Source organism: Bufo bufo, chromosome 3 (assembly GCF_905171765.1).
Source record: "Bufo bufo chromosome 3, aBufBuf1.1, whole genome shotgun sequence".
Lineage (NCBI taxonomy): Eukaryota > Metazoa > Chordata > Amphibia > Anura > Bufonidae > Bufo > Bufo bufo.
The window spans coordinates 222,136,174-222,151,520 of record NC_053391.1 but is presented as its reverse complement, the minus strand read 5'-3'; the positions used below and the strand labels follow the sequence as shown (position 1 = coordinate 222,151,520).

General features: G+C 46.4%; 1 protein-coding gene across 1 annotated transcript in view; it reads right to left on the bottom strand.

Annotated features, from left to right (window-relative positions):
• Positions 1–14,472, bottom strand: part of LOC120995021 (Krueppel-like factor 15) — a 40,312-nt gene extending 25,840 nt beyond the window's left edge. The window contains exons 1-2 of the mRNA XM_040423970.1: positions 14,376–14,472; positions 221–1,272 (exon numbers count right to left, since the gene is read on the bottom strand). Coding sequence (XP_040279904.1) covers positions 221–1,170 — 950 coding nt within the window. The 5' untranslated portion in view covers positions 1,171–1,272; positions 14,376–14,472. The remainder of the gene's footprint in view (positions 1–220; positions 1,273–14,375) is intronic.
• Positions 14,473–15,347: the final 875 nt, after the last annotated feature.

Below are 15,347 nucleotides of genomic sequence, written 5' to 3'. Positions count from 1 at the left end.
GAAAATTGACGAGCACCGCTGCTGGGTTTACATTACAGAGTATTGCACAAAAAGGGCTGGTGGCACATATGTACAGGTAATGGAGGGCAAGTAGCCACTTAACATAGTAGTATGCTCAGGCCCAGGATCTTCAAAGTATCTGACAATGGTTTACAAAACAAGCTAACATATACATTTTAAATTATTTATTTGCAATTTAAACCATGTTAAGTTTCCTCACCTCCATCCACACTCTGGCCATGTGCAAACATAAGGCTTCTCCCCCGTGTGTCGCCGGAAGTGGGCTTTAAGGTGTGAGCTTTTGGTGTACATCTTGTTACATCCAGGGTGACTGCATTTATGAACTCTGATCACTGTTTGACCACCCTTCTGGATTTTCTGCTGCCCATCACTGACAAGTACTCCTCCTAAAGTCAATGGCCGGACAGCCACTGGTAGAGGAGCAATTCTAACATACTTTTGGTCCCCAGGTGAAGTAGGTCCTGGGACTGGAGCCAGTGCCAGGCTTTGGCCCTGTACACTGATTAAAAGCTGTGTAAGACGGACACCACCCATCGTGCTCTGTGCCAAAGAAGAAGCACCAGGCACAGGTTGGATTTGAAGGATGACCGGAATATTGCCTGTCGTGGAAGGTGGACTGGCTGAAGTATCTGGAGATAGCGGAGTTGATACATCTTCAGTTTGTTCAGTTGTGTCTGTATCTGAAGTCTGCTCATTTGTCGTGCAATTCTGAACCCAAGTTCCAGGCATGGGCTTCTTCTCAACCAGCTCTTCTCGGATAAGGTCCATCTTTTCCATTAAAAACTCCTCAATTTCTTCTAGTGTAGGACTGAAGTCTCCAGAGATCTGGGCACAAAAATCTGGGAGTTTTAACTGTGTCATTGGAGTAGCATTCTTTGGTTCCTCCGCTGATTTTACCAGTTGGGATAAAATAATTCCTTCCACATCTTTAAAGCCTCCTTCATCAACACCCGTCTTCTGTGTCGTGACAGTACTGTTATCAGGCTGTTCTGGCAGACATGGAGAGGAAGGACTGGCATCATTCTGCAGAAGGGTGAGCGCTGATACATCTCCAGATTGTGGCACAGTCATGTTTTGCCCACATGGAGAAGTGGCATTAGAGAGAAGATCGGAGGCAGACCGTGGTTCCCTGCAGATTAAAGAAACCATGTTCCAGGAAAATTTACCCCACACCCATGCCAATTTGGGGTGGTGGATTGTCAGAATTGAATCTCCTGCAAGTTGTCTTTAAATATGATGACTTGAAATGATCTGTAGATAAATAAAAACTAAATTAGATTGCAAGTTAAGCAACATAAAAAAAAATAATAATCATGTTCACCAATGGCTAATTCTACATTTGCTTATCTCCACATCAAAGCAGGCCCCCAAAGTTCAGGCCGGTCTATAGCGCTTTTCACTGTTGTGCATACAGAATCCGTATACTGTAGCTGTGTAGCGGTGTACGAAAGCCACAGTTCTACCGGTATAGAAGCCACAGTGAGGTGGCAGGAGAGCACATCCCAGCTCCTGCTTGTGCCCGCTAAAGCCTGGCATAGTGGAATACTGTACAAAATCATGGATTATATTTCAAACAAAAATAAAATAAAATTTCAACTACATAATGCAGAATTTTTACTCACAAAAATAGACCTGAGGTGTGGATTTTAAAATCTGCAGCTTACTGATTTCTGGTGTGGTGTGAGCCTGTTGGAGATTTCTTGCATTGACTTCAATGGGAAAGTAAAAATCTACAATAAATCTGTAATAAAATGTATTGTTGTGGATTTTGCCACGCATAACCCACACCATCCACAACCACCGGTTTCTAAACCATTTTTTTATTTTTGTTTTGTATAATCCACAGCAGCAATTCCACACCGAAATTCACATGAATTGGCAAGGATTCATCTTGCATATATCCCTGCAGATGACATCAGATTAGCTGCAGAAAGTTTACACTGCAAATCCGACCTATGTGATCTTACCCAGACAGTTATAGGGGTATTCCGCTTGCTATAAGTTATCCCCTATCCATAGGGAAAACTATTGGATTGGTGCGTGTTCTACTGCTGGGACACACACCCCCCCCCCCACCCCGCCCAGTTGAAATGAATGTGTCCACATCCGATCTGCAAAAAATGTGGATCAGACATGGACCAAAAATACGGTTGTGTGCAGGGGACGTTACTGAGACTTCACAAAACAGAAGTTAACACCTTTGTGGCTCACAGCTGTTCAGACCAATTTATAGCTGGATACATGCAGCCATATACACTTACATGCATTCCTCGGCTATGCAGTCAGTAAATGACTGAAGACATATGTTCTAAACATCAGTCGTATGTGACAGAGGGTTTTCAGGGGCCTCATACAAGTTCAGTATCCGTTCCAGTTGCTTCCCTACCACCACATGATCCTATATCCTGTTAGCAGCATTTACAGTGCAGTAAGCCATTTCATGATTCATCTATGTATTTTCTTATAACAAGCTACACAGCCAAGGGTCCCGAGCCACACGTGGGGAGAGTCAGTAGGTCTGTCTCAGTAGGACCCCTGATAAAGGTGACATTTACATATGAATACACAGTTTTATTTGTAAATTACATAGATTTTCATGTCACTTTATGAAAGTACATACTACTTTTTTAAAGGGGTTGTATCATCTCAGATGATGGGGCATATTGCTAGGTCCACCTCTGGGACCCGCACCTATCTTGTAAATGGAGCCTTCATGGGTGCACTGCACCTTGCGTGGCCACAGCTCCCATTCATGTCTATGGGGCCGACGGAAATAGACGAGCTACCACTCGGCTATTTTTCGGCAGCCCTATAGAAATGAATGGAGGGCAGCTGTAGCAATTAAAAAAAAAAAAAAAAAAGTAACTGTCCCCTTGACTGGGGAGATTTTCCATTGCAAAATCTGCAGTGGAGATCCACGGTATAAATTGACATATCGCAGATTTTGCAGAGCGGGTCAATTTACGCAGCGTGTGGATGAAGTTCCTCAAAATATTATTCACTTTGTACAACGCTGCAGATTTGCAGCATGAAAATCTGTGATGGTGAACCCGCAGTGTTTCAGCCGCGTGAGGACATACCCTAATAGTTTAGGCGCAGCCCTAGCCTAAGGCTGGGGCTACACGTTATGTGTCAGCAAGCTGCAGAAAGTCTTGCGACAAAAAAAAAATACGTGCAACCATTTTAGAGCAGTGAAAAAAGCCAAGACGCAGACAACTCATGACAGAAGATCCACCAAGTCTGGATGTTTCGGGACTGTCGCGGCAGACAGCGGTGAGTCCATGTTCAGTACTGTTTCCATTTCCGCAACATGTTGCTTCACTGCAGGATGAAACTCATCACATCTTGCCTGCGTGAGAGGCGGGATTCAGAGGAACCGAAATAACGTAAAAACCGAAAATATTTTAAACTAGATGACATGTAAGAGTCACCTGTTCTGCAGATTAGAGAGCTGTCCACCTGCATAGGTTCAGCGTGTCAAGAGTTATATTATCTAACATCCTGGAACCTCAGGAAGCGGCTTTGTGTGCTTAAATAACCACAGCCGCTTAACCCTTGTGCTGAAACGCGCAGACAACACACCAGACACTTCTGCACCAGTGATGTTCCGTCCAGGGCAAGAGACGCTGGCAAAACCATCAAAGGCTGTGGCTTTCTGTGGAACCTTTACCAGAGTTTACCTACTGAGTAACAGCTGTACTCCAAAACGGTCAAAAACAGGTGTGACACCTCATCTCTGTGGCGTAAAGCGTTTTCAGATCAAATCCCCGACGATCTGATGTTGATGACTTCACCTGAGGATAGGTCATCAATATGGGGAAAGCCGAAAACCACTCTAAGGGTAAAGGGGTAGCCCACTTATCCTATATTGATGACTTATCCTCAAGATAGGTCATAAATATCAGATCGACAGAGACCCACTGCAGACACCTCCGCCCATCAGCTATTTGAAGCCAGCGCTATGTTCTTCTCACTGTTTACCTGCTTGACGTCGCAGTGGTAAGCAGGTGTAATTAAAGCTCCTCTGCCCCATTCACTTCAACGGGACGGCTCGGTAATTACACTGCTCGCCGCTGTAATGTTGACAGCAAACAGGAGCGCTGCGTTCTCTATATACAGCTCATCGTCTGATATTAATGACCCATTCTGAGTTTTTATCCCCCCTTTTTTTAAAAAATTTTTCAAATGGCAGCAACCACAGAGTCTGCCGTTTTTCCCTCATTGCCTCGTGTTTTTCTCCCATAGGCCTCCATTTTTAAAATGTATTTTTTATTTTTTTGCTTCTTCAAAAACCGCATGTGCGATGTGTGTTGCAGTTTTTTTAATGATGATTTTTTTCCCTTCGGGACATCGCAGGGGAGCACATGCTTTCCTCTAAAAAAATATTAAAATCCTAGACATAAAAAAAAAAAAAAACACCAAAATTTTTTGCCAATCACAGAAGTGTGGGAGACAGAACCCTGCGACTAAAAAAATATTCCATTCATATGAATGCGGCTGAAGAAATTTTCTGCAACAAAATCTGCCGTGTGGCAGTAGTTGACGTAGAAATGAATTACTTGTTGGTGGAGTTTCTTTCTCTTTAGTTTGACGGCAATTACGGTATATTTTATATGTAAGCCACAGCTAAATGAATGTTTTGAGCGTTCCAACATCCCTGAAATATATACCACAGAAAACCGTGGAGCTAATACTGTACATCTCAAAATATCCAGCAGGCTCATATAGCTCTATATCATCATGGCAACGTGCCCACGTCGCACAGCATTTATGTTCATGGAGCAACTCCGTATACGTGGCAGTGCCTCAAATTGCTATGTGAGCTGCCATAGCCAAATGAATGGTTCCCACATAGAAGAAAACTAGACTGGATGCACACATGGTGAGACGGATCTGCAACTGTCCTATTCTTCTGAATGGGGCTTGCAGAAACCCATGTGCTTGCTGCCGTACAACCCCATTCAGATGAATAGAAATAATTTTCAGTCGCAGACCTTTCCGTAAAAATCTGCCGTGTGTGAATAGACAAATCATGTGGCCACTAAAACCAAAATGTATTTGTGTTTTTTGAAGTAAAGCAATTTATATTCACATTACCATAAACTATATCTATTACCTATATTTCTCCCTTTAATACATTTGGGGTCATTTATCAAACTGGTGTAAAGTAGAACTGGCTTAGTTGCCCATAGCAACCAGTCAGTTCTACTTTACACCGGTTTGATAAATGACCCCAATTATTTTTTTTATATACACTGCTCAAAAAAATAAAGGGAATACTTAAACAACACAAAACTCCAAGTCAATCACACTTCTGTGAAATCAAACTGTCCACTTAGGAAGCAACACTGAGTGACAATCAATTTCACATGCTGTTGTGCAAATGGGATAGACAACAGGTGGAAATTATAGGCAATTAGCAAGACACCCCCAATAAAGGAGTGGTTCTGCAGGTGGTGACCACAGATCACTTCTCAGTTCCTAAGCTTCCTGGCTGATGTTTTGAATGCTGGCGGTGCTTTCACTCTAGTGGTAGCATGAGACGGAGTCTACAACCCACACAAGTGGCTCAGGTAGTGCAGCTTATCCAGGACGGCACATCAATGCGAGCTGTGGCAAGAAGGTTTGCTGTGTCTGTCAGCGTAGTGTCCAGAGCATGGAGGCGCTACCAGGAGACAGGCCAGTACATCAGGAGACGCAGAGAAGGCCGTAGGAGGGCAACAACCCAGCAGCAGGACCGCTACCTCCGCCTTTGTGCAAGGAGGAACAGGAGGAGCACTGCCAGTACCCTGCAAAATGACCTCCAGCAGGCCATAAATGTGCATGTGTCTGCTCAAACGGTCAGAAACAGACTCCATGAGGGTGATATGAGGGCCCGACGTCCACAGGTGAGGGTTGTGCTTACAGCCCAACACCGTGCAGGACGTTTGGCATTTTCCAGAGAACACCAATATTGGCAAATTCGCCACTGGCGCCCTGTGCTCTTCACAGATGAAAGCAGGTTCACACTGAGCACATGTGACAGACGTGACAGAGTCTTGAGACGCCGTGGAGAACGTTCTGCTGCCTGCAACATTCTCCAGCATGACCGGTTTGGCATTGGGTCAGTAATGGTGTGGGGTGGCATTTCTTTGGAGGGCCGCACAGCCCTCCATGTGCTCGCCAGAGGTAGCCTGACTGCCATTAGGTACCGAGATAAGATCCTCAGACCCCTTGTGAGACTATATGCTGGTGCGGTTGGCCCTGGGTTCCTCCTAATGCAAGACAATGCTAGACCTCATGTGGCTGGAGTGTGTCAGCATTTCCTGCAAGACGAAGGCATTGATGCTATGGACTGGCCCGCCCGTTCCCCAGACCTGAATCCAATTGAGCACATCTGGGACATCATGTCTCGCTCTATCCATCAACGTCACGTTGCACCACAGACTGTCCAGGAGTTGGCAGATGCTTTAGTCCAGGTCTGGGAGGAGATCCCTCAGGAGACCGTCCGCCACCTCATCAGGAGCATGCACAGGCGTTGTAGGAGGTCATACAGGCACGTAGAGGCCACACACACTACTGAGCCTCATTTGACTTGTTTTAAGGACATTACATCAAAGTTGGATCAGCCTGTAGTGTGTTTTTTCCACTTTAATTTTGAGGGTGACTCCAAATCCAGTCCTCCATGGGTTGAAAAATTTGATTTCCATTTTTTTAATTGTTGTGTGATTTTGTTGTCAGCACATTCAACTATGTAAAGAACAAAGTATTTCAGAAGAATATTTAATTAATTCAGATCTAGGATGTGTTATTTTTGTTTTCCCTTTATTTTTTTGAGCAGTGTATTATGGAGGCCTTTGGCAGCGCGTGAAACACTTATGATATTTGAAACCGTGATCGATGCGAGATCCATATTTGAAGTAAATGCTAATTTTTCAGTATGGATATTTTGCAGCTTAACCCTTTAACCCTAGTGAATGAAGGACCCAAGGCTGCGGATGTTGTCGCAGATTTTCAATGTAAAGTGTAAACGCTCCACTGAAAATTCGTCCAAGTAATTGCCATGCTGTGGCTTTCAAAAATCGGACCACAGGTCAATTTCTGCACGGAAAATGTGACATGAGATCTTGAGAATGTCATCTACTTAGCTAGTACTGTATTTAGTAGATTTTGTGCACAAAAATCATCGAGTAAAGCGCAACGTCTGCAAGAAGCCTAAGTTGTCATTAGGGAATTCATGTTCATGCAACTTAACCCAGCAATGGAAACTGCGAGGACCACACTGCTCAGATATTTCTAGTGTGGCGTACGGCGTACGTGGAGTAATATCTGCTGGGGATACGTGCAGAGACAAAGCTAGCTGCTAATTTTGGCACAAGCAAGTTTCTTGTAACTCTGCCATGTGACTTTCCCACATTCATACCAGCTGCTTACTGTATGGCACATACTACATGACACAGCTCGGTGCTATTATTGGGCTAGCCACGGCAACAGAGCGTGACTCAACAAAATTAGAAATGTCAGTCACACAGGAACATTATATACACCGATTAGCCATACCATTACAATTACAAGCTAAATAACATTAATTATTTTGTAAAAATGGCACCTGTCAGGGATCAGCAGCAAGTGAACGGTCAGCTTTTGAAGCTGATGTATTAGAAGTGGAAGAAATGGGCAAATGTATGGATCTGAGTGACTTAGACAAACGCCAAATTGTGTGGTCCATCCACATGGATGTTATTTTTCACACATATCACCTACCTAAAAGGTTGCTGCAGACCAAATCTACCACTTCATGACAACAGTCTCTTTCAGCAGGACAATGCACCCTGCCACACTGCATGGCAAAGAACTCAACAGGGGTCATTTTATAAAAAAAAGCCCCAGTAGCAGCTGGACCTCCATAAAACAGCGGTCTTTGAATATGACCCCTAGTGTGTTGAATTGGCCTCCACATTCCCCATGTGTCAATCTGATCAAGCACCTGTGGGATGTGCTGAAATTACAAGTTCAATCCATGCAGATACATTGCAATTTAGGCCTCTTGCACACGAACGTTGTGCATCCGTTCCATGCATTGGAGAACTTGAATGGGTCCGTGATATGTCCGCACCACAAAAAAAGTTCTATTTTTTTGCGGTGCGGAGGCACGGACAGAAACACCACAGAAGCATTCCGTAGTGCTTCCGTGGGGTTCCGATCCGTGCTTCCGTTCCGCATCTCCGTGATTGCGGACCCATTCAAGTAAATGGTTCCGCATCTGTGATGTGGAGTGCACACGGGCCGGTGCCCGTGTCTTGCGGACCCGCCGTATGGCGGGCATACAATGTTCGTGTGCAAGAGGCCTAACAGAATTTAAAGGATCTGCTGCGGATGTCTTGGTGCCAGATACCACAGCACACCTTCAGAGGTCTTGTGAAGTTCATGCCTTGGCAGGTCGGAGATGTTTTGGAAGCACTATGGGGACTTTAATTTTATGACAGGTGGTTTTAAAGGGGGTTATCTCTTTTTAAGGGCTCACGCACACGGCCGTTGGATGTTTTGCGGTCCCTAAATTGCTGATCCGCAAAACACTGATACTGGCTGTGTGCATACCGTATTTTGCGGAACAGAACAGCCGGCCCCTAATAGAACAGTCCTCTCCTTGTCCGTAATGCGGACAATAATAGGACATGTTCTATTTCTTTTGTGGAACGGACATACGAAAATAGCATGCACATGGAGACATTTCTGTTTTTTTTGCATCCACATTGAAGTGAATGGTTCCGCATACGAACTGCAAAAAAAACTGGAACGGACATCGGAAAAAAAAACGAGGTTTTTCATCTTCGTGGGCCTCTCAGGCAGACCTTCCCACGTGGCTGGAACCAAAGCAGGAAACCCCCTAACTTCCCACAAACATGTTCGGTCCAGGAAATATGTGTAACAGCTGCATTTCACGGACCGAACACTGCTCCTCTAAACTGAACACACAGCATCATTATGACTTATGATGCCGTGAGCTCCTGCCTGACCGCAGGTCCACTGTACTGTACTCACGGCATTATGTGAGGAGCAGTGTTCGATTCTGGAAATGCAGCCATCACACAGAGCACATTTCTTGGATTGAAGACGCTGGTGTGAAGTTGGATTTACATTATCTGGAGGACTTTCTTCCCTTTCTGTGGGTGAGCAGCGGCTCCTCAAGCGTCTGCATCTCCCAGGAAGCAATGCAATTAGCTCTAAATGTGTTTCTCCCTGATAGTCCATCACATATAGCCCCAGTGATACATATGGGATATAATGTACTCCCCATGTCCTTCTCCACTATCTTCAGAGATATACATATATATTTCTATGAATTTAGGGATGGATGAATAAATGGAAAGTGGCCGAGTCGCTTCACCTGCATCAATATGAGATCAATATGCTGATATACTGAGAGAGGGAGCTGGAAAGCTACTGAGCATGTCTGTCCACCACTGAATGCAGGAGAAAAGGGACCAGAAGGATATACAGCAGGGGGCGCTACCAGAGAGGTGAATGTAATGTCCATTAAAAAAAACTCATATAGCAATAGTACTTCTCATGCACTGCAGTATTCAAGGCACAGTCATACTTTTTGAGGTATATAACCCGTTTAATATTATGGCTGATCAATGTAAATCAATACCATATACAGGACTGGTCCCCAGCAGAAAGCACTGGGAAAGCTTTCTTCCCTCCACTGGGATTTGTTCCACTGGAATACACTGGAGTACGACTCTGAACTGCACTGGCTTCTGTCCAGATGACTATCATTAGGTCTGACCTTGATCTATGCTGCATCTGTCAATCATCACTGTACATATTACTAATACCTACTCCCTGATAAGTAGACAATGAGGGTTCCCCCAGAATTAGCTATAATTGTTTGGAAAAGTATCTGGTTAGTCCAACATCTCTCCGCCACAGAAGGAGCCTCTCCACTCTAGAGTTGTTGCGATACCAAATTTTTGATTCGGTTTCGATACCATGAAAAAGTATTGCGATACTCGATACCATTCGATACCACGCGAAAAAAATAAACAAAAAAAGCCACGTGCATTCCTCATTTTTAAAATGGCGAATCGCGCAGTTTTTATTTTATTTTTTCTGTTCCGGCATTCACCACCTAGATTTTTTTTTTATATTTTAATAGTTTGGACTTTTCTGACGTGGCGATGTAATATGTTTATTTATATATTTTATATGTGAAATTGGGAAAAAGGGGGGTGATTTATACTTCATATTTTAGTGTTTTTTTTTTTTTTTCACTTTTTATTTAATAACTATTTCCCCCCTTAGGGGCTAGAACCTGGGATCTTTCATCCCTTTTCCTATTCACCCTGATAGATCTCTATCAGGGGTGAATAGGACTCCACACTGTCCCTGCTGCTCTGTGCTTTGTGCACACAGCATCAGGGATGTTACCATGGCAACCAGGGCTTCTGTAGCGTCCTGGCTGCCATGGTAACCGATCGGAGCCCCAGGCTTACACAGCTGGGGCTCGATCAGAAGCTGCCACTGCACCACCAATGAGGGGGAGTGGAGAGGTCCCTGTGGCCACTGCCACCAATGATTTTAATACTAGAGGGTTGAGAGGGGCCGGCGCACTGTGCCACCAATGATTTTAATGGGATGGGGGGATTGAGGGGGGGGGGGGCACACTGCACCACCAATGATTTTGGACCACCGCTGATCGCAGCTCCCTGTCAGGGGCAGGGTGCCGGCAATGCGATTCTGCTGCCGGCACCCGCCTCCTGTATGTGTTAAAGACTGACTACTGTATATGAGTCCAGACTTTCACTATTAGGCCACACAGAGCGGCGCCCAGCGATGTCTCAGCACTCACCATTTAGTCCTGGGCGCCGCTCCGTTCGCCCGCAGTGCCCCATTACTGTCTCCTCTCCTGCTCCACATGCTGCTGATTACTATCGGAGCGATGGGAGGAGACATCAGCTTCACTAGTGGGCGTTCCTTCTCCCTGGCTGTAGCGCTGTCCAATCGCAGCGCAGGGAAAAGGAACGCCCACTAGTGAAGCTGATGTCTCCTCCCATCGCTCCGATAGTAATCCTATCATTGGTGGCGCAGTGCGCCCGCCCCTCTCTTCTCATTGCCGCCCCTCCTCCACCCCCTCTCTTCTCATTGCCGCCCCTCCTCCGCCCCTCTCTTCTCATTGGTGGCAGCGGCAGCAGCACAGGGGGAGGGAGGACAGCTTCCTTCTCCCCGTGCTGCTGAGAGAGAACATGAGCGCGCCGATAGCAGCGCGCTCATGTTCAGAGATACTAGACTGCGCAGCAGCGCAGCCCAGTATCGAAAAAACGGAAATCCCGGTATCGTATCGATACCGGGACAAAAGTATCGATTGGGTATCGAAATTTCGATACCCGCAACAACCCTACTCCACTCTGATAAAGGGGTCCCAAACAGGACATATCAAAAGTGATGTCTGCTTTAGAGGGGTTTTCTGAGAGTTTGATATTGATGTCCTATCCTCAGGATATGTCATCAGTATCTGATTGGTGGAGGTCCGACTCGCGGCACCCTCACCGATCAGTTGTTTCAACAGATGGCGGTCGTCCATTGAGCGCTGTGCCTCTTCACAGGCCATGTGACGTCACCTTCATCAGTCCCATTCAAATGAGATAGGTCATCAATATCAACATCTCGGGAAACCCCTAAACATGAGACCATATGTGGGGTTTTTCACAGCTATTGGGTCACCAGCACTTAATGTCCACCTTATCTTTTTCCTGCATTGCATATACAGTAAGTGGTAACATACAGCTACTAGTTTGCCACTGATCTACACAACATTATCCATAATCCAGTTATACTATATATCATCATAAGGGCTCATGCACACGAACGTGTGTGCCCATACTGCGGACAGCAAATAGCGGTCCACAATGCACAAGCACCGGCCATAGACCCATTCATTTGAATGGGTCTGCGATCCACAAGATTCAGTCCGCACCACAAAAACACAGAACATGTTCTATTTTTTTGCGGCGCAGAGTTACGGACTGAAATTTGCAGGCCTCAATACAGGCACGGGAACGCGTACATACCCAATATCCCAGGTTGTCTAGGGTAGGGATGTGTTTAAAGGGGTTTTCCAAGAATTTGAGACCAATCTGTGAGGGTCAGACAACTGGGCCCCCCGCTGATCAGCTGTTTGAATAGGCAACGGTGCTTCTCAGCTTTTCCTAGGCCAGTGATGACACGTTCATCGGTCTCATCACCTTGGAGCAGCTCAGCGAATGGAGCTGAACTGCAATACCAAGCACAGCCGCTATTATATACGGCGCTGTCCTAGTTGAGTAGGGAGAAGGCAGTGGCTCTTACAGGAGTGCTGGCGCCTTCTCAAATAGCTGATTGAAGCGGGTCCCCAATAGGTCATCAGCATCAAGATCTCAGAGAACCCCTTTAATGCAATTACTATAGGTGGCCTAGAGTAGTGAAGACTGAGCGGCGCCTAGGATTCAGGATAGTGGTAATTCGGGATGAGCAAACTCGTGGAAGTTCGGGTTTGCCTGGTTCGGACAAACTTCAGGTCAACGTTCGTGTTCGGGACCCGAACATGACCCCAAACCCGGACCCCATTAAAGTCAATGGGGACCCGAACTTTACTTTATTATTTTCCGTTAGAACGGAAAATATTAGCATTCTTAAGACAGAATGCTAATAAAATGTCATTGAGGGGTTACTAGATAATAAAAAAAAAATCAACCTCATCACTTGATCGCGCAGGCAGTATCTCTTCTTTTGCAGGACCTGCGATGACGTCACAGCGCTCACCACGTAGTGAGCGTGGTGACATCATCGCAGGTCCTGCCGAATGGAAGATAGAAGGTCCTGCGATGACGTCACCGCGATTCACCACAAATGGCCATTTTATTTGCATTCTGTCTTAAGAATGCTATTGTTTTCCGTGATAACCATGTTATAATGGAAAATAATAAAAAAAATCAGCCGAACACCGAACTTCAGTGAAAAAGTCCAGAATCGGGTACCCGACATACACAAAGTTCTGGTTACGCTACACCTAGTGGTAATAATCTAATATGGAAGGTCACGGGGTAATGTTAATAATTCTATAAGTCACAAGAACGAGGTTAATGCAAGCCTAAGAGACGCACATAAGAATAACTGCGGTGGTCTATGGTAGTGGTACGTAGTGTATCCGTCCCATGTGGACCTACTCCTAGAACTCCATCAACCACCTGCACTGATGACTGCAGACAACGGATTTTGTTCCTGCCTTCCTTTTGCTCCTGTAGGGGGCCCTCTCACGTGGTTAAGTGTTCTGCCAGAAAATCAGCAATATCCAGACTCCCCCCATGTTATCCTATGGGGCTGAAAATTGTCTATCCCTGCGTTGTGTTCTGTGTGAGAATCTCTCCATTCAATGCAATGGGAAACGCTGTGGAAAATGCACACGGTAAAACCTGCCACAAAATCCATGCGGCAAAATCTATTTCCCTTTGAATTGAATGGAGAGATTCTCATAGAGGAAATCCGCACCATAACCCACACCCATGGTGAAAACTGAAACACAGCTCCCCGCCCCCAATACCCAATTTCTTAACCTAACCCCTTTGCCACAATGAAAGTGCTTATTGCCCATGGCACTTCTGCTGCCCCCCTCTTGCCCCTACCTGGTGCTGCCTCACCCTGGCCTCATTGGTGGTGCACCCCTGTTCACACCAGGAAATCTGCAACTTTTTCTGATGACTTTCCCTTTAAATGTCGACTGGGATGACATAAAGGGAGAGGTGGTGAACATGCCTAGTGAATGGGCACCATACTTATCATGCCAAGTGCATCATGGTCACACACAGGTCCACAGAACTTTGCTTTATCCTCCAAAACCGCTTTCCCCAGGAGCGGATTGGGTGGGGTTCATGGTAATACAACTGGGGATCACTGGATCATGTACGGGGCAATGCCAGGATCAGACTGGCACAGTGTACCCACTATCCACAGATCTGCACCCTGCAGGATTTATAGGAGGAAGCCTCTGTGACAAGAGGCTGTGGGGACACACCTCCTCCGTGTGACAGCCCAGCTGCAGCCATCGCTACACCCGGCCTGGGAGTAACTTTTGTGATAATCTACATGGACGTCTAGTTACGTCCCCCCCGTAGGATGCACTTCATAGATCTCCCTCCATGAATGTCCATAGACACTCACATACTCATGCATGCCTCACATGGAAGGCGGCCGTGGACGAATACATGCAAGCCCCACATAACACGTCAACTTTCCGCACACAAGGAAACTTTACTGAACACCAAACGATTGCGCCGAAGTCCCGTCTGCATAAGCCGGTGCGTTGTGAACGAGGGACCAAGGGTGGGGCAGCTCACCTGTCGTACCGCGCGATCCCCGCTGCGTTAACCCAGGGCCCGCATTGGCGCTGCCGCAGCTCCCGTCTTCCATGCTGGCATTCAGCACTCACAATGACTAGGGGAGGCTCGACCAGTAGACGTGCGCACCCATTGGACGGCATTCAGGGGGGCTCGGCTGCAGAGCGTGGCTTCTCATTGGTCCTCGTAGTAAAAGGGCTCGCCTCTGGCCTGCAATGTTACGTCACAGAAGAAGGGGGGGGCGTCGCGTGTCATGGGCGCAGTGTTTGTAGAATGTGAATCTGGAGATCGCCCTATCTCTGGGCATCTAGGCTTGTGTTCAGGACAAGGCAACTAATAAAGTTATACTGAAGCCCCTGAGGGGGCGGTGTTCTTCTAGTCCAGCACTCCCCGGGCCCTACAGCGTGTTCATTGTTGTACCAGCCCAAGAGCCACGTGGCCTCAGCGTGTTGTGACCTCAGCCTGCCATGCTCTGCACGGATGATGACATGGACGGGTGGCTTCCGCACTTGCATTTTAAAGGGCGGTTCCACCCGAAACATTAAATTGCTCACCTATTTGTAATCCTTCAGGAGACCACAACGTTAGTTTCACATTAATTTATGTCTGACCCCATGCTTCTAAGGGGGAAATAGTCTACAGGGGACAGAAAGACACCTGCCTGTCACTCAGGATAGGTTATCTTCCGTATAGTATACTTTGGATAAGGTTCCTCCTTTTGTCACAGAATACAACCGCCCTACCCCAGGGTTGGCAACCCCCGACACGCAAAGTGTGGTACTCTCCCAACGCCCTAAACAGTGAAGAGCTGGACTTTCCTTATTGCTTCACAGGTCCCCTCAACGCCCTCTCAGGTTTTGCCTTCAGTTTGTGGTGGCTGCAACTTTAATAAACAAATTAATGTCAGACGCGCCAGGCCCGCGCCCCTGATGTTTCCCACCACGCCAGCCTGCAGACCAGACTCTGCTACGT